General features: G+C 44.0%; 1 protein-coding gene and 1 long non-coding RNA gene across 8 annotated transcripts in view; one reads left to right on the forward strand and one right to left on the reverse strand.

The window, feature by feature from the left end:
• Positions 1–22,088, reverse strand: part of MASP1 (MBL associated serine protease 1) — a 59,180-nt gene that overhangs the window by 14,427 nt on the left and 22,665 nt on the right. For 6 of the 7 annotated variants that reach the window (XM_025451282.3, XM_049105745.1, XM_049105746.1 and 3 more), the window contains 8 exons: positions 18,475–18,652; positions 16,786–16,917; positions 15,856–16,052; positions 13,668–13,815; positions 12,206–12,324; positions 11,152–11,230; positions 4,826–4,963; positions 3,921–3,995 (listed from right to left, as the gene is read on the reverse strand). In XM_025451282.3, coding sequence (XP_025307067.3) covers positions 3,921–3,995; positions 4,826–4,963; positions 11,152–11,230; positions 12,206–12,324; positions 13,668–13,815; positions 15,856–16,052; positions 16,786–16,917; positions 18,475–18,652 — 1,066 coding nt within the window. Of the gene's footprint in view, positions 1–3,920; positions 3,996–4,825; positions 4,964–7,997; positions 8,748–11,151; positions 11,231–12,205; positions 12,325–13,667; positions 13,816–15,855; positions 16,053–16,785; positions 16,918–18,474; positions 18,653–22,088 lie in introns of those variants that run through there. The other variant, XM_049105747.1, reaches the window with a different exon arrangement.
• Positions 148–14,232, forward strand: LOC112662698 (uncharacterized). Its single transcript, XR_003138749.3, has 3 exons — positions 148–460; positions 12,196–12,347; positions 13,996–14,232. It is a non-coding gene; the product is annotated as an uncharacterized LOC112662698 (long non-coding RNA).

Consider the following 22,088-nt stretch of genomic DNA (forward strand, 5'->3'; position numbering starts at 1 on the left):
AGAGACAGAGACTGGTCAGATCAGCCACGTGAAAAGAGCCACTGAAAGAAATTCACATATCATCCACTGTAGATTATGCCACCATGAGAGCCTACCCTACATCACAATGCCATGGAAGCCCGGGAGAGTTCCACACAGGTGTTACCTTTGACCTAAGTCTTTCTGGTTGGCTTATGTGTGGTCTGGCCCTTCTGTAGCCAGTGCCATCTATGGACCAGACCATTTCATGTATGGGCCGTCACCATCCTGATTCATTTCCAGTCAAGGTCACTTTGGCCTGGATGATCTCATATTCCAGAATTGGCTCATGCAGGGGATACTTAGAAAAACCATAGATCATGGGGTTTGGGAGATGGAAAGAAACTAAAAGACTAACAGGTCACAGCAAACACTGGACTGGGTGGGGAGATACCTGGGACCTTGACCTGGCTTTTCTCTCCTAGGTCCCATATGACTCTGGGTAAGTAAATTTGGACTTAAATTTTTGATCTGCTAAATGAGACAGTTGGTCAATATGATCTCTGTGGATCTTTCAAATTCCAAATTCCCTCAATTTTTATTTCATTTCCCCTGGCCACCTCCATTTTATGGTGAGTAAAACTTTCCATAGGTTAAATAATTAGCCCAAGGTCACGTGGCTATGAAGTTAACAGGGGCATTAGAAGAGGGCTTAACTAGATTCTAAGATCAATGTCTTATCCTCTATCTCACAGTTCCTCATTACATATACAAATCATGGTCATGGACTCTGTAACTTTTTCTTCTTTGGCCAAAGGACTCATGCTGTGAGTGCATGCCCAGGCCATCCAGGGTCAGGAAAAGGTGGCATAATCTACAAGCAATGATGCAAAGGCCCAGCTCTGAGGCACCCATCATTGCACCCAGGAACCCTGTAGTACCTTCAGGGGAAGAAGAAAGGTCTGATCAAGCTTCATTCCACTGAGTTGCACCCCGAGCATGCACATGCATCACCAGCCTCCTGCAGCCAAATGCCTTTGGCCCATGAGCAGGGGGTCTTCAGTACCACTCCTCTGCTGGCTAAGAACAAGCTTACATGAGCCTTCCCAGCAAGGTTCTTAGGCCTAGGAGGTAAGCGTGGTGTGAGTGTGGGCTTCCTTTTGGTTGCAAGTGGCCAGGCTATAATCTTTGGTCCCGGACACTTTCAGTGATCCTTTAAAGACTAAGGAACATTTGACTTTTCTTGGCAACTTTGAGAGGTCAGGCTTTCAGCAACCTAATGCTTTTCAGATGCTCTTCTTCCTGATGCCAAAGGCTTCTTACATGATTCTTAAGCACTCTGTCATTCACACCAGGCCAGATGTGAGCTGGCCTTTGCTAACTTTTTTGGGGCCTGGTCTTTCAGAGTTGAAGGCCAGACTCTCAGCTACAAGCCACAGACTATGGAGTGACATCTCAAAGTGATCTGTGACTGGCCCTGCACAATAGTTCATTTAGTGCTGAAATGCCCTCATCTGGTTAAAGCTGGGCCTGTGGCTGAGTCCATGCTTACAACAAAGCTAGTGCTGAGAGGTGTTTTTCTCCACTGTCAGAGCTGGGGAAGCTTGGAGAACCACTAATTTACAGATACAGAAATCGAGGTTCAGAGAAGGCAAGTGACATACTCAAAGACATTAGTGACAGAGCCAGAAGTAGAGCCCATTTCTTCTAGCTCTTGCTCCATTTTCTCCACTAAAGTCTGTTTTTCTTCTTGATATGCTTTTGTCCTTTCAAGAGGTTGAATGATGCAACAGGCCTTGAGAGAGCTCATCGAAATGAGGCCATTCTTTTTGGCTGCTACCATTCTCCATCCAGTCTTTCCTGGAACAAAGGAATCTTCTTGAAAGAAGCCAGATTTGGCCTCTTGAGCACTGGAGGTACTAAGAAGGGCCCTTAAAACAAAATGTGATATTCTAGAATTCTGGGTCCATGAGGATGGCATGAAACATAATCAGAGTCAGGAATGGCTTAGCATTGCTTGTGTTAATTAAAAAAAAAAAAAAAAGTCTTGGCTTCAGCTTCCAGCTCTGCCCCTAACTCTGTGGATAATCTTTGACAAATCATTACACCTCACTGAGCCTCTGTTTATCTCACATGAAAATGAAGGGCAGATATGGTTAATAAGGTTCCTTGGAAGGTGTATATTATGATGCTAGATAAAATGGCTTTCTCCATTCCAGCTTGCTTCTGTGTTCAATTTTGGTGTTTTAGGAGGAAAGAATTTAGAAATCTCTGGCATGGTCCAATGGTAAACCACAGTTCTTTCCAATACCAGGTATTAAAAGAATTTCATGACTCCCTGTATCTAAGATGCTTTGTATAAATATAGAGGGTAATGACCACTATGGGTCATAGAACGTTATGGATCACCTGGTCCTGCTCTGTCACTTCTGAGGTATGGGATCCTAGCCTCAGAGAGGTGAGATTACTCGCTAAAGATCACAGTAAGAAAATGGACTAGGACCGAAGTCTCTGACTCCCAGCTCAATACCTCTTCCCCTTCCAGAGGTTGTAGCATGGCTGCCTAGGATGGAATCCACCTGAAATGCTGTTTTCTTTGGCCCACATGGTACCTAACTCTTCTTATCTTAACTCCCTAAGTGGGAGTTAGGTTTTTCAGTTCACCGCATTCCATCTTCTATGAGGGTTCACCAACTATGCCCTAGGGTATGCTCTGGGCTAAGCCTAAATGAGATGATGGGGATCAGCAGAGTTTGAGTGGGCTGACCTTTCTTCTGCTCCACCTCCTTCAAGTTCTTTATTAGGCTTCATAAAGCCCTCCCAAGTGAAGTCTTCCTAACCAGTCCTCACCCCTCCATTCCCAGATTATCACACACAGTAAATGTCTCCTTCTCTAGGATCTCATAGCAACTGTGATGGCCAACATGGAATGCTAACATTTTCTTTGGTTCTTAAGGATAATGGTAAACAATGCCATAGTCTTTCCATTTTGACATCTAAATCTAACATCTAGAAGCTTACTGAGGGGATATTGAGGGTTACTAAAATGTGCCATTCAGATAATACACTAGCTTAGTTTACCCAACACTCTAATTCAGTAAAATACAAATGCCACCCGACATAGAACTACACTGCAAAGCTCCTGCTGTTCTGCTGAATGTGCAGACAGGACCTACATCGCTCCTCAGTGCTGTCCTAAATGGTTATATCTTTCAGTGAATTCTGTTTGATTAATTAAATCAATTCCAGTATTCTTGCTTTTATTAAAAGTGTAAATTACTATGCCATGACTCTTAAATTTTTTGGTGTGGATTATTTGTTTCATCCTACAGTGTGCATTTGAGGCTATAATTTTCTAGTTAAGTTGATTTGAATATAAGTGTGTACTATGATTGCAATACAAATCACCCATGCTTTTAATGCTAAAGCAAATATCCACAAAATGTCCCCCAAATCTCTATTCACAGTGACACTTTCTATTACCACAGAATTCTTTTTTCATTTTAAAGTAGGGTCAGTAGGTGAACCATGGGGTTGTAGCAGTCAGTAAGACTTGAACACGTTGCTCTTTGGAAGAACTTCTTACTCTGTCCTATAGTTATTTGTTGTCTTAAGTTGCTCATCTCCCCTACAGCACAGTGAGTGTTTGAGGACGAGGTGCCCACTTTCCTGATTTCCCTGGTGCACAGCAGGTGTACACACAAACTGTTGGAGGGAAAGCCTGGTGGGAAGGGAGCAGAACGGCAAAGACAGGAGACAGGAAGGCTCTTGATGTGATAGCACAGGCTGAGTGTAGAGGCTGGTTGGTTTGCAAAGGCTAGAGGCCGGGCTTCTCTATTTTTGGCTCTCTGAGGTATCTCTTAATAAAGAACCAAAGCATCATGCTCCCCATCCCCACCCCATCAACAGCCAGAGAACCTTGGGTGGGAGACCAGGAGGCAGAGGACTGGAGGGTCAGGTACCTGGCAGGCAGGTGGGCTGGCTTCTCCCCAGTACTTCATTCATCCAGACTCCTTGGGCAGAACAGGTATATACACCTGGGAGAGTGAAAAAAGGTGGGAGAAGAGGGAGAAAAGTGTTGGTTTGTAGCACATGGAATATAGATCTGGGTTCTTAATTCTTCTATGGACTGCTGCAAGCCTTCCACATGGTCTCTCTGATGCCATTCTCTAAGCCAGTTCTCCCTGCAATCTGAAGGATCTTTCCAAAATGGGAATCTATGCTTCCTTTCTGCTCAGAATCATCAGTGGCTCCCATTGCCCTCAAAAACAAACAGCATGCTCTTCAGCACGGTGCCCGCGGGTCTGCATAATTGGACTCCTGCCTGCCTGGGGGCTGCTTCCTCCCCTGGGCCAGCCCAGCCCCTGGCAGGCACTTCCTCCCTCTCAGGCACCAGGCTCCCACAGTTCTCTGTGGCACACTTACCTTTCTTCCTTTCCCCACTTCATAAACTCTTTAATAAACCATGCTTATGCCCACCATCTCATCTGAGTCTTATATTAGCCCTGTGAATTATATTGCTGTTGCCCTTGTGAAAAGCAAGGACTTAGAAACTTAGAGAAATTGGAAGAATTTTTCTTAGGAGCAGTCTGTGGCAGACGCAGAACTGATGGGCTTTACCATCTCCCTGAGGGCTCCTTCTCTGCAAGGGGCTCTGGGTGTACATGTGAAGGTGCTGGGATGCCATATGGCTTAATCCCTGGGATGGCAGCCTGAGGCAGGGAGAGGTGAGGTATGGCCCCAAATGTTTCTCCTCCCAGTTTCTCTCAAACTTCAGCCAGTGGCCTGACTGCTGCAGCCCCCAGTCCAACCCTGAGACCCAAATGGTGTGAGGTGGGAGAGGGCTGGTTTAGCATGGAGGGCTCACCTGTGATATTGTGGAGCATCTTATAGTAGGGCTGCTGGCAGGAGTATTGGATCTCAGATTTATATGTGGTAAGGTTGTTCCTGGTGGAGAAGGTGATCAGCCCATGTTTCAGCTCTGCTGGGGCTCCACAGTCCGCAACTGAGAGAAGAGAGTTAACACCTCTCAATTAACCTTTGCTCTTCTTCTTGGGGCCATATGGTAGGTCTGTCTCATACAGATGTGCAGGTTGTGCACTGTGCACAACTGCAGAGAGCAATGCTATAGTTCATGAGAGTAGTACCCTAGAGATTGTGTAGGGCCTGTGTAGCCATGGGTGGCACTGCTTTGGGGGTCTCTTCCATCTACCGTGGCACTACCGTGTGGCCAACTCACTGGACCTGGTGTTGATTCCAGGGCAGGGGCAGGGCTACCGAGATTGAAGCAGACCCTGGTCTTTTCCCCATGTAGCCCTCTTCTTGACTTCCAGTTCTATTGTGCAACCCTCTTAGTCTCTCCTGCCTAAGCATGAAGTCTCTAGCTCAGCAAAAAAACTCTGGCTGACACAAACTGAAGAATCTTCAGTCCTCCCTGACTCGATCACATGCTGAGTAAGAGCAGTTAATGTGCTCACATTAGTGCTTCACATAAAAAAACCCAAAAGCAAACAAATAGAAAACAGCTCCTGCATGAGTACACGACCCCATCCTGCTGTCTCTCTCTGTAAGCATCTTGCTTGATCACAGAAGGTGGGAGGTGGGGTCTGGGGTAGACTAAGTTTTAATCATTCATCTGCTTATGTTCTCCAATTGTTGGGGCCTGGATGTTGGGCTTGGCTATAGGATGGCTGCTCCTCAGAGGTGATCTCAGGGCCGTTGCCAGCACAGAGTCCAGCATGAGTCTGTCAGAAGCCAAGTCACAGGCTGAGGACCCAATTTGTCAGGGTTTCTTCAGGGGCTTCCTTTGGGGGGTGGTGCTCATTTCTAAGGAAATCTTCATCTTAGGTCTAACAGCCTATGCCAGAGCTGGAGAATCATACAAAAATCATAGAACTTTGTGGCTGACAAGGGACCCGAAGGCAGACAATTCAGAGTATCTACTTTACAAACTGAGCTCATAGAGGAGACCTGACTGGCCTAAGGTCACATAGCGAGTTATAATCAGAAAAGTAGACCCGACTTTAAACTCAGTGTTCTTTTAAGAAAACCATCTGACAGTTCTTATGGATCTGCTTTCTAATTAAAATGGCTTAAAAAATCAATATTAACCAGGTAATGATGGACATTAGCTATTAATCTTCTGATAATTTCAGAGGACAACATTCCAAAACCAAGAATTTCCAATTTCCCCTCACCTTGGGAAACAGAGAGAGGGCAATTTACCCCTGAGATGCTACCCTGAACTTGTAGCTTTTGAGTTTAGAACTCTAAATTCATCATTTTGATTGAATAAAGAGTTATCTAATATAAAGCATGGATGACACCAAGGCCCTCCATTGTGGAGGAGAGAAATGAAGGCTGAGAGTAAAAGCAGGTGCCTTCTAGCCACAAGGAAGGCAAAAACCAAGAGGACTGGATAATGTTTTGTCTTGTCCTCTAATCCCCTTAAAGAAATTGTTCCCATTCGTTTTGATGACCCAAAAGTAGAAACATGCTTCCACTCTGTGAGTGAGGGTCAGCACTAGGATCACAAGAGGCAATAATATCTATTATTTAAAGTTACAAAATAGTTTTAAATGTATTTTCCTGCTGAGTCTCAAAGCAGAATTTTCTTCCTTTTCCCAGAAATGCCATTGACTGATGCCTGAATCTTGACTTTGGTCTAGCAGTTCATTTCGCCTAAAGTAGTCTCTGGACCTAATACCTAGTTCTAAGGGGAGGAATTGCAGGGTTGACCTTGGACATGGCTAGATGGTCAGGCTTTTGAAAGCCTGTTACTTGGCCAGCAATAGTAGGGAGCTATTTCCTGAGTAGAGGGCCTGCTTTCATATCACTCCAGAGAAGTAGCTTTGCTGGCCCTACAGCCAAATAGAGGTGATAAGTAGTATAAAATAGAGGGTTGCTTCAGCTTGGGTATGGTAAGTGGGGTGGTATGCTTCTACTCCCAAGTCTACAGTGGCGGATGAAGGGCCATGTGTCTCTGGGACCTGGAGATGACTTCCTTTTCTGAGGAGCCTGGAGCCCTGTTAGTCACAGTCAAAGATCTACACACCCAGAACCCACTTCCTCAGCTGGTCTAGCTTCTTCGCTTTAGGAAGGGTCTCATCCCTTCTCTAATGCTCTCTCTGGCTACTTCCACACCCTGGAATCAAAATGCCCTTCCTTTTTCCATTCCATTGGCCTCACTTTCTCATCATCCTCTGGGATGGGACGCACCACCCCACCCTCTGTCTCTGGTGTCACCTCTGGCTGCCATTTATTTTCCTTCAGATATGTCTTTCTTGACCTGCTGACCTGAGTGTGCTTTGCCACAATCTGGGGCTTCCTGGAGAACTATGCACCACGGACTCCCCCTGGCACTCAGGCTTCAGGGGTGGCTCCTACCCCAGCATCCCTTCATCTCTGCCCTCCATGCACCCATGCTCCAGCATCACAGACGCTGCTCCCTTGCCAGCTTTCCCCGCACAGGAACCACTGTGGTCCATACTCTGGCCACCCTCGAGGCCTTGATCAAATACTGCTTCTTCCTGAAAGTCTTTTCTCAGTATTCTAATTGGACAGGGCACCTCTTCCTTTCTCCTTACAGAGGCCTCTATTCATCTCTCTGATGCATTTGTCTTCTGTTGCCCCGTATTGCCATTATTGGGGTCCATATCGAATCTTCTGCCTAAATTAGGATTCCTTTCATCTCACTGAGTACAATATCTGTTACACTTTGTGGGCTCAGGCATATTGATTGAACCGGTGCTCATCTTTACTGCCCACCTCATCTATGCTCTCGGAGGCACCCCTGCCCTAGGCTGGCACCACAATCTATGCACCTGCCACTGTCCACCCTTGCAGGAATCTACCTCATTAAAGCCCATTTAATCACCACATGGACTGAGTAGTCACAGTGTAATGCAGGGATTCTCTTGATACATCGATTCTGGTTTTGTTCAAGCTGAAGCAGAGGTTCCTGTTGCCACTACAGAGCCCTTTATCGCGTTACCCACTGATGTCCCATGGCACCAAAGCAGAGGACTGCTGCTTTCAAGTGTGATATCTATCTCTCGAAATCTTTAATCAGGGAATTTTCAGAAATGCAAAATTTATAAGTCCAGCCCAGAGGAAAGAACCTCTGATAGTGGATTTTCAGCCCCGAGTTAGGTATAGGTGGAATAGAAACTTTTGTGGTTGAGGATATGCCTATATTTCCTAAAAACCCATGCTCTCGGAGTTATTGTTAGTTTCACCTACTCATGGTTGTTAGAAAGTAACAACAGATAAAAATATTACAGTCCTAAAGTCACAGGCCTTCTGGCCCATTTTATCTTGAAGTGTGGAGTGGATTAGGAACCAGAGGCCACTTTGACCTTGTCAGCCTGGGGCCATGTGGTTTTATATGACATCTTGGGTCTCTAGGACCAAAGTGATTTTTTTCTTCGAGAAGAGTACCAGTCTACTTGGAGTTGCTAAAAAAAAAAAAAAAAAAAAGAATGCCTCTTGTCTTTACATTATTTTCCAGAGTACTGTTTGAATGATGGATGAGCCCTCCAGTGGAGAAATGTTCTCCTTTACGCAGCAGTTTCAACTGCTCGACACTGTGTTGCTTTGTTCAGCATCCACACTAATCCACAAAGAAATTGGAAATGGAGCGTTGGCGGGGTGGGGAGGGGTGCAGTAGCTCTGGGGCCCCAGGGTCTTGTGAGTGGTCCATTCCTGGACGTCTGCACTTTTGTGGGGTCCCGTCATTCATTCTGTCTGTTGCTCTGACCCGGGTTCGTTCTCCTCATCCATTTCAGTTTCTGCCACCAGGGTGAAGATCAAAGAAGGGTCAGGAGGTGCAGAGAAAGGAAGCAGAGAGAGGAAGGGAGAGAGAAAAAGAAGAGAAAGAGAAAAATTAGCAAGCAAAGCAGAAACAGTTTATGCAGGAAATACAGAAATCGCTCCACCAGATTGATTAAGAATGCAGTTTAGGTACAGCTGGTGTGGATGACAGTTGGGGATGGTGGAATTTGTACCATTCTGAGAATCTGCACAGTCATAAATCCTGGCTCGTGAGGATTACAGCACTCTGCCCCTGGAGCAAGCTTTGTATTCATCTGGTCCAAACCTTCTTTTGACATACAGCATTCAGGGTGGAGCAGTACTTGTCTCGGGTCACCATGGCAAGGTGGAGACGGTATAACAATGCATGATTTCCGCTTCCTATTCCAATACAAGTTTCTTCACTACACATGTACACTTCCTGTCTGTTCCTAACCTCTTTTCTCACAATCCCTAGGGACTTGAATTTCTCAGTCTTGCTCATCTTTGCACATCCTTAGGACCCAGCACATGCCTGGGCAGAGAGATGCTTAGTTAAAAACCTGCTCAGTGAATGAGCAGAGACACCAGGAATGCCTGAATGAGGATCCTAATAATTCAAATCTGGGCTATCCTGGGAGAACCAGGTCATATTCAGGAGGGAAACAAAACAAAACAGAACAAAAAAATTCCTCTTCTCTTTAGTACAAAATGGCAGGCGTTCTTTTGTATACTAACAGAAGTCACATAAAATGCTACCATCAAATACAGCTGTGCGTGACACTTATCAGCGCTTCTGTTACAATAAAAAGTGTGCATGCTTTATTAGGGAAAATATTACTATTAAAATTTTCTACCTCCAAAAGCATGAATGAGAGAAACAAAACCTCTGCCTAATGAGGCGATTTGGTGTAGGTGGGGGGGAGGGAAGAAATAAGCTTTTATTAGACTCTCACTTATTCCTGGTAGCCCACAGGTATAATTCAGTTAATTGATCCTTAGAAGAATCAGGAATGCAGGAAGCTGAGGCCAAAAATCTGAGTAAATTGCTTACGGACATTTGACTGGATGAGTCTGGATTTGATCTAGAACTTCCTGCTATTAAATATCCTGTCCTCTCTACACCAAATTCTCTTTTCCTTCCTCCTTCAGAATGTCCCTTTGCTTTGTCCCGCACAGTGCTTCCCACAGAACTCAGTCACAGCACTACTGAGTCGGAGAAGGTGGTGGCTGTGTTTACTGACACTTGAATTCCTCAATTTCTCAACCTGTGTTTTCTATCTAAACTCCCTATAGGCATCCAGTCAATGTTTGTTGAAACCAGTACTTGCCCCCTCTCTTCCCACAATGGGTTCTGACTCCAGCCACATCATTATATTAAAAAAGAAAAATTAAAAAGCAAGAATATCCTCCAAGATTCTGTCTGGGATTTGCCATAAGAGAGTTCACCCTGACGGTGTTCTCCTGGGACTGAGGGAGTGGATCTGCCTGCCTAAAGAATCTGAACCATTTAGAAGAAGGAATGAGGACACCACTTCACAGTTTATACGAGTCATGAAATGAGGATGGACGGGATCAACCCTAGTGCTTGACTTCTTACCTCTCCATCCTAAAGCCAATCCTCCCCTTGCTCCTTCTCTTCCTTCTCTTCTCATCATCATCACACTTTCCTTCCTCACTGCTACCATAATGAGTTTCCTAAAAATGTGGTCTTTACAAGTCTTGACCTAGAACTACCTGGATAGGGGGACAGGGTGGTGACTGGTAATCTATATTTTTACAATGTTCACTAAGTGATTTATATGGATTACATTATTTGGAAAACACCCCAATATATTCTAGAGTATTAAAGCTAGTTCAACTTTTTATTTTAAATTTAAGGTGAAGGATCTTATCCATGGTTGCAGGGTGGATTAGGAGCAGAGCCAATGTAAGAACTCTGCGCTGACCTCACAGCCTTTCCTGACAGGTCCTAAATCATGAGCTGTTCCAGAAACCTTAGTGGGTATGGCTGATGGCCACATAGAGACTGGCAAGGTCATTGAGCTCTGGGCGCTGGTGCTGAAATAGTTTCCTGAATTAGCAGTTGCCAGAGCTAGTTTCAAACCTGGGGACAAACTACTCCTTTAGCAAATTTGGCAACCTGTCTATAGGCAGAGGTAAAATTAGTATTTAGGAAGTAAACTGGAACCGACAAGAAGTTTCTCTTGGAATTCTAATGTCTTAATGCCAAAAGAAAAATTAATAGCCTTTTGGTCCAGCCCTCCTGTGCTTGCTGCATTCCTGCCCCCACCCCTCTTTGAGCCCATCTGTCGGGTTTTCACCCTTGTGTGGTCTCTGGTTGGAACCAACCAGTGCTGGGGAGCTCACTATCCTTGTCACAGACCAATATGGCTTTCTTACTTTTACAAGTGGGAATCCTGTTACTCCATGTCCCATCCTTCAGACACTCGATCTGGAATGTATCCATCTCCACATTATCCTAGGAAGAAACATGAAGAAGATGCAGCAAGAAGGAGGAGTAGGGTTGGTGGTTGTTTCCCAGTACAATCAGCTCAAATTCCAAACCCGGTTGTCCTTGACTGAGATTTTCCAACTATGGGCCTCCAAGGGCAAGCTTGATGATAAGGAAAAGAGAGATGCTGAATTCATAGTCCCTATTCCTACTCTGGAGAGGGGCAAGGACTATGTGGAAGAGAGGGCTTGGACAACGTCTGGGAGGGGAAACCTGTACCCCTGACTCCCTTTCCAGAGCAGTGGCTCTCAAACACAAGTAAGCACTAGTATCCTTGAGGATTTGCACAGACTGCTGGGCCTCACCCCCAGAGCTTCTGATTCAGTGGGTCTGGCCTGGAGAGCAGTTTGAATTTCTAATAAGTGATGTGATGCTCTGGAGACCCCATGTGAAAACCCATTCCTTAAGAGTGTTCCTCCAGCTTGGCTCACATCAGACTCAACTGGGTAACCTAACAGAAAAACCAATCACCCATCCTGCCCCGGAGATTCTGTTTTAATTCATCTTAGGTGAGGCCTGGGAAGTAATTTTGTATCTTTAAAAAACTATCCAGGTGATTCCTAGGAGAGTGAGCAGCGTCTGTCTGCCACCTCTAAAATCTCTGCTTCCTGTCCCAGTTTCCCCCAGTAAGCCTGATCGATGAACTTTATTAAGGTTATGTGTCCTGATAGTAGGGTTGAATGAATCTTAATTTGTGTTTGAAATTCAAATCAGCCCAAGCTCTGAAAGAAGACTTCTGTGCCATTTCCAGAAGTGAAAATCTGGGATGCATGCTTTGGATTTTCAGAGGACTGGAATTTCTGAAGCATGTTGGAGATTTATGGGAAAGTTAGCAAATACTGTGGTGGGATCATGCAAGCTCTGGAAGCCCATCTGCCTTGGGGGGGCACTGGACCATTTCTCTGACCTGATGGCTCTTCTTCCCCCCGCAGGACCCTGTACCTTCAGAACTTTGTAGCCTGTGTCACAGCTGATGAGCACCTGGTCTTTGAAGGAATACGTGGCTTGCAGGGGCTCGATTTTCCCGTGGACAGGAAGCTCTGGATCTGGACACTCATTCCCTGGTGGGAGCAATGAAAGATTGGTGGGTGAGAAAACAAAGAAAAATCTGCAGCAGGCAGCCAGCCCCCATGGTGCAAGCAATGGTGCAGGAGAAACCCACAAAATGAGTTGTTGGGGGCCTCGTACCTACTAGGCCCTGATAACTTATTCTGGAACCTTGAGCAGGTCACTTTTCAACTTAGACCTCTAGTTCCTCAACTGTAAAATGAGGTGGTTGGCCAAATGATTTCATCATGAGTCAGGGTTTAATATCCACGGCAGGATATTAAATGCCATTGAGTGTAACCCTTATCTGAGGCTGCGTTTACAACATGTTCAATAGTAGTGATCAGACATCTATTTGCATTCCTACAGTGACAGAGAGCTTAATACCTCTCAAACCTATACCTTTCTTACTGGACTTCTTTGATCAAAGGAACAGTGTTTTCCTATTCAACCATAATCTATATCCTTGTAATTTGCTCTCACAGGGCAGAGGTTGTCCTCTTGGGCAGCTCAGGATGACTTTAATCGCTCTTTCTCCCCAGGACCATTCTTCAAAGTGTTAGAGAGAGAGAGAGACTGTGACCATATGCCTCTGAGCTCTCCCTTCCAAAGGCCACATTGGACAGGATTCCTAGGTCTGAGTCTATCCCTGACATTTTTTCCTGGACAAACTCTCTTTTAATACCCTCTTTACATCCTTCTCCAGAACTGGACACCAATGTGATAATGCAGGCAAGGCCAGGATATCAGATCTATAAACTGGATTACCCACACCCAGCACCCTCTTCTTTCTTGGCTAACTATAAATCCCTGAGGCAATGGCTCTATCAGGGTTTGGGCCAGGACTGGCTGCCTTGGAGTACTGGGAAATGAGACCTGTGGGCACTGCCAGTCTGGTGCTACAGGAGGCAAACTGCCACGACAAAACATTTTAAGCTATGGGCCCAAACTCAAATTCCTGCCCAAAACCTGGAAAGGGCTGAGTGGGAGGGTTCTCTCCAGGCCCAATGAATCAGTGTAAAAGAGTTGAGTTTAGGAAATAAGCAGTTTTCTTTCTTTATTTGTTTTTGTTTTTTAAATCTCCTTATGTGATTCTGAAGTGCAGCAAGTTTGAAAACTATTTCTAGTCTAAATCCACCATTTTTGCTGCCCTTGCTCCCATTTTATGGATGGGAAACTCAGGGTAAGAGAAGGTACTTGGTCCCACACTCTTCTGTAGCAGAGCTAGGTGTCCTGCCAAATCCCCAGAGGAGTCTCAGGCCTGCACTGCTCATCCCTGAGCCACCCCTCATCCCTCAGCTCATGAGGGCTGAGCATGGTGACCAAGCATGATCCATGGAGGGAGAGGCTGTGTTACCTGTCGCCCTGTATGAGAGCCTCCAGCCCTGGTTCTCCCCTGAGTTGTCGCTGCGGAATAGAATCTGGACGCTGTGGCTCTCAGTGTTGATGGGTTCTGGGGCTTTCTCTCCACAGAAGGGCCCCAAAACTTTTGGGCCAGCTTTAATCTGTGATTGGCAAGATAGAGAAAAAAGGTCACATCTGAGTAGTGGTGGCAGCCGCTGGGACCACCTCTATGGTGCATCCTGGTTTTCTGGAGGCCTCCATGTGAACCCGTAGTATTCACTCATGTTTTAGTGGGCATTGCCATTCACCAAACAGTTCCATTTCCACTCTCTCATTTACAGATTACGACGGCCTTGGAAATGGATGAAGCTGGCTAATAACCCTCTGCTCAAAATGAACATATGGCTCAGAAAGGGACAGAGCTCTGTCCAGGTGCATGGGATAGAGAAGGCCTCTGCTCTCAAAGAACCTACAGCCTAGTCGAGGATGGCTGGGATGGGGTAGCAGATGGGACTAATAATAAAGATTAAGCAAAAATAAATAAATAAATAAATAAATATTAAGCAAAAAATTACATGCTGTGTCAAGAATTATAAAAAATAATCAGGGTGATATACACACATCAGATAAATATATGTTATATATTTTTAATTATGTAGTAAAAGCTATGTAACCTAACTCATTACTCATATAATAAATAAAACTTTATTTTTTATTTTTATTTATTTATATATTTTTAATTTTTGTTGTTTATTTAAATTCCATTTAGTTAACATATAGTATAATATTCTTTATATCTTAGTAATTCATCACTTACATATAACACCCAGTGCTCGTCATAGCAAGTGCCCTCCTTAATACCTATCACCCATTTAGCACATTCCACCGCCCACCGCCCCTCCAGCAGCCCTCAGTTTGTTTTCTCTGGTTAAGAGTCTCTTATGGTTTGTCTCCCTATTTTTTTCTCCTCTATGTTTGCCAGTTTTATTTCCTAAATTCCACATGAGTGAAATCATATGGTTAAAATGCTATTTTTAAAAAATTTAAAGTTCTCTTTTCAAAGAAATGAAAAATTTTTTTAAGATCCATTTTTTCTATTTACCTACATAGTTAGCATTTTTGGTGCTCATCCTTTTTTCCTACAGATCACAGTTTCTATCCGGTGTCAACTCTTTAATAGTGCAATCAAAAAACTTTATTTTTTAATAGATAAAACTTTAAATAGGTGGTCAGGGAGGGCTTCTTTGAGGAGGTGACATTGGATTTGAAACATGTAGGATGAGTAGAAACTTGTTATTTAAGGAAGAGGGGAAAATATTTCCCAAGCGGAGAAAGTAGCATATGTAAAGGTCAAGGTCAAAGGTGGCAAAGGGCTCAGCAAGTATTAAGAACAGGAAGGAAGCCAGAGTGGCTGAAACAGAGGGAATACCATAGCTTGAGGTAGGAAAGGCAGGCAAGTGCCATATTGTGTTGAGGAATTTATGTTGATTTCCAAGAACAATCCTGATTTAATCTGGCTTTTATAAAGATTAGCCTTGATGCCATGGTGAGCAGACTATGTAGGGCAAGGATGGAAGCAAGAAAACCAGCTAGAAGCTTTGCATCGGACCAGGAGATAATGGGCATTGGCCTGGGATGGAGTCAGTGGGATGGAGAGAAGGAAGTAGGTACTATTAGCTGATCTAGATTTCCTGACTCCCAGACTCAGTTCCTTTCTGTGCCTCCTACTCTTTTTCTTCCATCTCCAAGGACCAGGACTCCTGAACCCTCATGTGGTGACTTCTACAATCCTGGATGATATCTCCGTCTTGTCCCCCTTATTGTGGATGGGGGGGAAGTGAAGCCTCATGAGATTAAGTGTCTGGAGAAGGCTCACAGCGTAGCTCCGGGGATACTTTGTGTGATAAGCAGAATTTTAAGATGGTCCCTATGACCTTCACCTCTGGTGTTACTTCATGATGATATCATGTAACATGGCAAAAGAGATTTTACAGGTGGCTGAGGAGCTAGTGTTCAATCAGGGAAGGTCCCTAGGCTGGATCTGATTAAGCTGGTAGATGCTATTTTAACTAATTACCTTTTGGGAAGCAAGAGGCTTGGTCCCCTATCCCGGGAGAAGGCAAAGGGCCAAGAATATCAATTTTCCCAATTCAGCCAAGATTTCCCAGTATCCCCAAGGCCAACATCCACTGTAGGCTTACCTTGATGTAGTCATAGGGGCAGGGCACCTCAGGATGATCCTCAATGTCGAAAATGTCCTCGAACTGCAGGCTGACCATGAAACCCTCCTCTAGCTCTATCGTGTAGAAGCATTCTGAGCTCTTAGGGTAAGGGTTGGGGAAGTCAGGGCTGGTGATCACGCCTGTCCTCTGGGTATAGACGTTGTCACTGCACTCCACTGTGGAACACATACCAGAGCAAAGTGACACACCACAACCATGGCTAGGGCAACCCGTTTCTTATCTGTTACTGTACAATTTTCTCACTAGTCCTGAGCAGCAAGCAGGGAAGACATCACTATCCCCATTTTATTGATGGGTAGAAGCCCTCATGGAAAATGGCCAAAGCCTTCCATTTCTCCATCCCTGCTCTACCTGGAGAGGACATCAGGGTGGGCATATGGATGAGACATGAAACAAAGATAGAAGGAATAGGGCATTTTCTTGCTGTCTCTCTTTGCCTCTCTCCTCCCTCATCTTTCCTTTGGACTGAGGTTCTCTTGATCACAGAGGAACTTGGGAGGCCATAGGAGTGAAAAGAAAAAGAAACTGCTGGGTGAGGCCAAGCTTATGGCTCAGAGTGATGGGACTGGTAAACCCGTGTTTTCCCATAACTTGGCCAGCCCGGGTACCTACAGTAACCAGGAGAGCCGAAGTTGCTGCTATCCAGGGAGAAAGATGGCCTAGAGCCTAGGGATTCTGAAATGTGGTCCTTTGAAAACCTGAACCCGGACTTCCTGGCTGCTAGGCATTTCAGCATCTTCATCCATGTGGTATCTGAGGCAGAGCTCTCTGGCTTCATTTTTAGTTATTCCTATTCCATATGTACCCCTCTTCTGAGCCTCCCCTAATCTTATTGGGAAACTCAGCACAAAATGGTGATATATATACAGTGTCATCTCTGGGGCCCACCTCGGCAAGTCCTGTTGTCTGTGTGGAGGAGGTAGCCAAAGCGGCAGGAGCAGTAGTAGCCGCCAATGTAGTTATGGCAGTAGTGGTCACAGGACAGCTCCTCATCCTCTCGTTCAGTGCACTCGTCCACATCTGCAGGGCAATCAATCCACGGGTGAAGATGAAGACAACAGCCAACATTTACAGAGCATGTAGTATGGGCCTCTCCCTGTGTTAGCCTCACACAAAGCCCAGAAGTAGCCATTACTTCCATTTACAAATGAGGAGACTGGAAATCAGAGCAGCGAGGCAACTTCCCAAGATGACAGAAAGCCAGGTTCAAGGCCAGGCAAGCTGACCCCTGGTGGTGCTAGTGCCCTCTAACAGTTGTGACAATAGCAAGCAGGACTTACCATCCCCATTCCACAGATGATGAAACAGAGACTTGGGGCCTTTAAAGAACTTACTCCAACTCACAGAGATGGTATGTGGTGGAGTCAGCATTCACACCCAGGTAGGCTGGCTCCAGAACCCACTCTTTACTTCTAGTCCATGCTGCCCCTTTCTTTCTATGTCCCACTTCCCTGGGCAGTGGCAATGTAAACGTTAAAAAAAACTATGCTCTCAACCCAATTTAAAGATTTCATGGTACGTTTTTCCCCAGCAAATATAGGAATGGCCAAAAAGCACATGAAAAAGATGCATGACATCACTAGTCACCAGGGAAATATAAATTAAAACCATATGAGGTACCACTACATACCCCACCAGAATTCTAAATTTAAAAAAACTTAAAAATTGACATCAAACTGTCATTTGTTGGTGAAGGAATATAAAATGGTGCAAAAAAACTTTGTAAAAGGTCTAGCAATTTCTTATAAAACCAAATATACACCTGTCCTATGATCCAAGGATTCTGTTCTTAGATATTTACCCAATAGAAGTGAAAATATATTTTCACAAAAAGTCTTCTACAAGAAAGTTCATAGAAACTTTATTAATGGGAGCCAAAAAAAAAAAAAATGGATAGAGTGCAGGTGTCCATCAATGGAAGAATGGATAAACAGACTGTAGTATAGTCATTCAATGGAAAATTACTCTGCCAGGAAAGGAGCAAATTTCCAATGCATTGCAACATGACTGAACCTCAAAAACTTTACACTAAGTAAAAGAATCCTAACTTCCAAAATATATTCTGTGTATGTTCATCTACATGAAATTTAAGAAGACGCAAAATTAATCTATGGTGGAAAAAAATTGGAACAATTGTTGCCTCTAAGGGAGATAAGAGCAGAGTGTGATTGGGAAGGAGCATAAGGGAACTTTCTGGGTTTAACAGTAAAGTTCAATATCTTGTTAGGGGTTTGGGTCACATGCAAATATAAATTTTTCAAAACTCAACAAGTGTGCCTAAGGTTTGTACCTTTCATTGAATGTAAATTTTACATTAAAATAAAAAAATTGTGGGTAGATATTGAACTTTAGCAAAATGATATGCATGCTGAAATATTTAGGAAAAAGTTTACTGTTGTCTGCAATGCACCTTGAAATGCATCAAAAAAGGATGGACTGATGGATAGATGGAGGATAGACAGATGGGTAGATATGTGATAGAGCAAATGCAGTAAGGCAGTAAGAGAGCATAAGGTACTTTTAGTCTTTAGAGAGAAAAGGAGATCTCGGGATGAGCCACCCTCTTCTCCAACATACCCACAGCCATGTAGTGGGCATCAAAGCCCGTGAATCGCTCCTCATTGGAGAAATCTGACCGGAAAGTGATGGACATGAAAGAGCCGGGGGAGAACACGACTTCCTGGCCGGGGGTCTGCTCTGTGTCTGTAGTCTCCCTGCCACAGAAGGTTGCCAGCACCTGCTCTTCAGTTTCTACCTTTGGGATCAAAGAGAGAGGGAACAAGATGAGTTGCTTCCCAAATTAGCTTCCCTGATGGTCTCCAGGAGAAAAGAGGGAGAGTCTGTTTATGAGTAGATCAGGGATAGAGATAAGGAATTCGGGATTCTGGGCCTTGAGGAAAGATACCATACAGGTTAAGTCTCTGGGGCTGTTCAGTCACCGTTTCATTCATTTGTTTAGGCCCATCAGGAGTAGCTTGGCATTTATCATTCCTATTACTGGCTTATTTGTTGAAAATAACTCAATATTAGAATTCAGAAAGAGATCACCTCACTGATAGATTCCACATGCAACAGAAACTGACCACATTTCCAAAGAAGAGAGATAAACTTCAGGTCATTCATTGAGCATTCAGTGTGTGCTGCCCGTGAGCAGAGCATGGGAGCTGTGCATGGGGAGGCAGTGTTCAGAGGGACGCAAACACAGACAGGGCTATTATACAGTGTGACAAGTGCTTTAATGGGAACACAAGTGCTGGGACTGCACTCCGAAGGAGATGAAAGATCCCATCAGAATGGAAACTGCAGGAGAGCGAGACTTTGTTTTCTTTACAGATGTGTTTTCAGTGAGCGGAGCAGGATCTGGCGCATAGCACTTACCCAACAAATGTTTGTTGTCAAGAACTAAAATGCAAGGCTTGTTCTGAGAACAATGAGAAGCCAGGGAGTCTGTGGGGATTATAGCAGGAGAGGTTGAAGAATAGGTTGAAATGACATTATACTGTCTTTGAATGCTATCATAACACTACGCGACTCTTAATTCTGTGAGTAAAGATACTGAAAACTTTTGAGCAGGGAAATTGTGTATTTAGAACTATATTTAATAAATAGTTTTAATAATTCAGAAATGACTGGGTTCATCCCTGAAACAATTGTGTTTGTGTTAAGACTCAGAGGCAAAAATGACCTATTTGCTAAAAGAATTCCCTACTTTGGAAAAGCTAGAGACCCTGTGTAAATTCAGAGACCCAAGTAGAGATCCTAAACTGGCTGCCTAAAGCTGATTTTGTGTGAATTTGGTTTGGGAAACAGTGTGATAGCTGGCTGATCTATTTATTTGACTATGAACGCTTGGCCTACCTACCGCTCTTACCATTTACACTAACTGGGTTCTTTTAAGGTTGTATTTGTGTTTGCAAGCTCTAGATTGACATTTTAGCCAAGATGCATGAGAAAATCTTTTAGCAAGAATGATTCTGCTGCCTTTCAAAGTCATTAAAGGAAAAGTTCTCAAAGCCTCTGCCTATCTCTAGTAGCTTCTAATGCATTCATTGTTTTGTTCATTAGCTTAGTATGTCAGAAGTATCTTGACATTTGACACTTCTGTTTTGAAACTAATGATTTATTTATTTAAGATAAGTGGGAGTTTTAAAGAAAAACAATTTGCCCTGGCAACAAAACACAAGGACAATTAATCACTAACTTTGGGAATTGAAGTGTAAACAGAAGATGAGATCATGGCTTTGCTGTTTATTCCTCTTCTCTGCAGATACTAGCCAAACTCACACCAGCCTTTTTAAAGTAGAATGTACCTATCTGCACACAGTCACTTCCTTGACCACCACGGCTGATTTGTTCTTTCGCTTACCTGAGTTTCCTAGATAGCTGAAGTTTTACCTGACTATAATTAATTTATCATCATCATCATCATCATCATCATCATCATCATCATATTTGGCGTAATGCTTTATAAGGTGCTTTATACAAATCCCTGCTTTCTTAGGTGAAACATGCTAACCCTCTTTGGTGATCCGGGGACCTTTTTATGAATGTCAACCATCTTGGGGATATTGTGTTGTGTGATGTTACTTGCTCTGCATTGAACATCCCCAGACTATAACGCCTTTGCAATTCTTATGTCTCCTTTATGTAATGTTTTATTTTGTGTCTTTTTAAAATCAGTTAGCTGATATATGTTATAAAATAGAATCTCATTGAGCTGCTCTTATTAGAACTTAATAAAGATAAGACTAAATAGTTTTAGTGTGAAGGCCTAGGAAAGGCATGAAATTGGGTACAGGTCTTGGTGACTTCTGCTTTGGAGTAATATAAGGTAGATGGACCTGGCAGTTAGAGGTCATGAGCTTATTCTTGACTACCATAAACAGTTATATGGCCACCTCCTCTCTAGCTCTCAGTTATCCACCTGATAGAACAGAGTTTTGAACTAGCTGAGCTATATGTTCTCTTCCAATTCCGACATACTAGTATTCTAACAAGTCACCATACCCACACATTCGATAGGCCAACTAGAAGATGATGAGCAGGAGTTTCAACACAGTGATTGCTTTCTGTTGAAGAACTTGATGAACTCGAACTTCTTCGTGACCTATAACCATGTAATACCAGGTCAGTTATTTAATGAATAGTGACGCCTTGAGCATTAACACCTCCAGACTCACAATTCCCTTCCTGTACTTTGATATCCCCAAAGTCTTTGTAGCATGGACACGTTCCATGTAGCTACTCTCTGTAGCTTGGACACTTTCATGTGAAAGCAACCAGGGGAGGGGTGCCTGGGTGGCTCAGTGGTTGAACGTCTGTCTGTGGCTCAGGGTGTGATCCCAGGATCCTGGGATCGAGTCCTGCATCGGGCTTCCCTGCAGGAAGCCTGCTTCTCCCTCTGTCTAGGTCTCTGCTTCTCTCTGTGTGTCTCTCATAAATTAATAAGTAAAAGCTTAAAAAAAAAAAAAAAAGAAACCAACCAGGGATAACTTAGATCGGGGGAGACCTAATGAAAGTCTGTGATAATAAACTCTCTTATAAATTCCTGGATAAAGGACATTTTCATGATGGCAGATAAAACAGTCATCCCATACAGAGCCACACTATTGCAGAGAACAGGTAAGCATGTTTTGGCTGAAGCTCATGGGAACATCTGAGACATCTACACCTTTAGGAGCAGGGAAGAGAAGGCCCTGGAATCCTGGGAATTCAGCCTACAGCTCAGAATAGAGTCTTGGAATATCAGAACTGAGGAAACTGAGGTCCAAAGAAGGCCAGTGACTTGCTCAGGAGTAGAGAGATAACCACAAGCATTTCCTGATACAGTTTTACTTTTGGAACTATTCTGACCCTGAAGAAAGGAACCCACCAACCCAGAGAATACATGACCAAACACATAGGCACTTTGCCAAACAAATTTTCTGGCTCAAGGGCCTCTTCAAACTTTATCTTGGGTTCATGGACTGTCTCCCAGAGAGGATGTGGCTCAGTGACAGCTCCAGCCCTAACCCAAACAGAGGGGTCACTGACCTTGGTTAATATTTGCAGCCCCTGCTATGAATTAAAACATTCTACAAAAATCATTTACCTCTGAGTATAGGCAGAAGATTGAGTCCTGGCTTCTGTTTGGACTGTCCCATTTCTAGGGTCATCATATTAACATGATGGGGGGAAGTACCTTATCAAAT

This window comes from Canis lupus, chromosome 34 (genome assembly GCF_003254725.2).
Source record: "Canis lupus dingo isolate Sandy chromosome 34, ASM325472v2, whole genome shotgun sequence".
In the NCBI taxonomy this organism is placed as follows: Eukaryota; Metazoa; Chordata; class Mammalia; order Carnivora; family Canidae; genus Canis; species Canis lupus.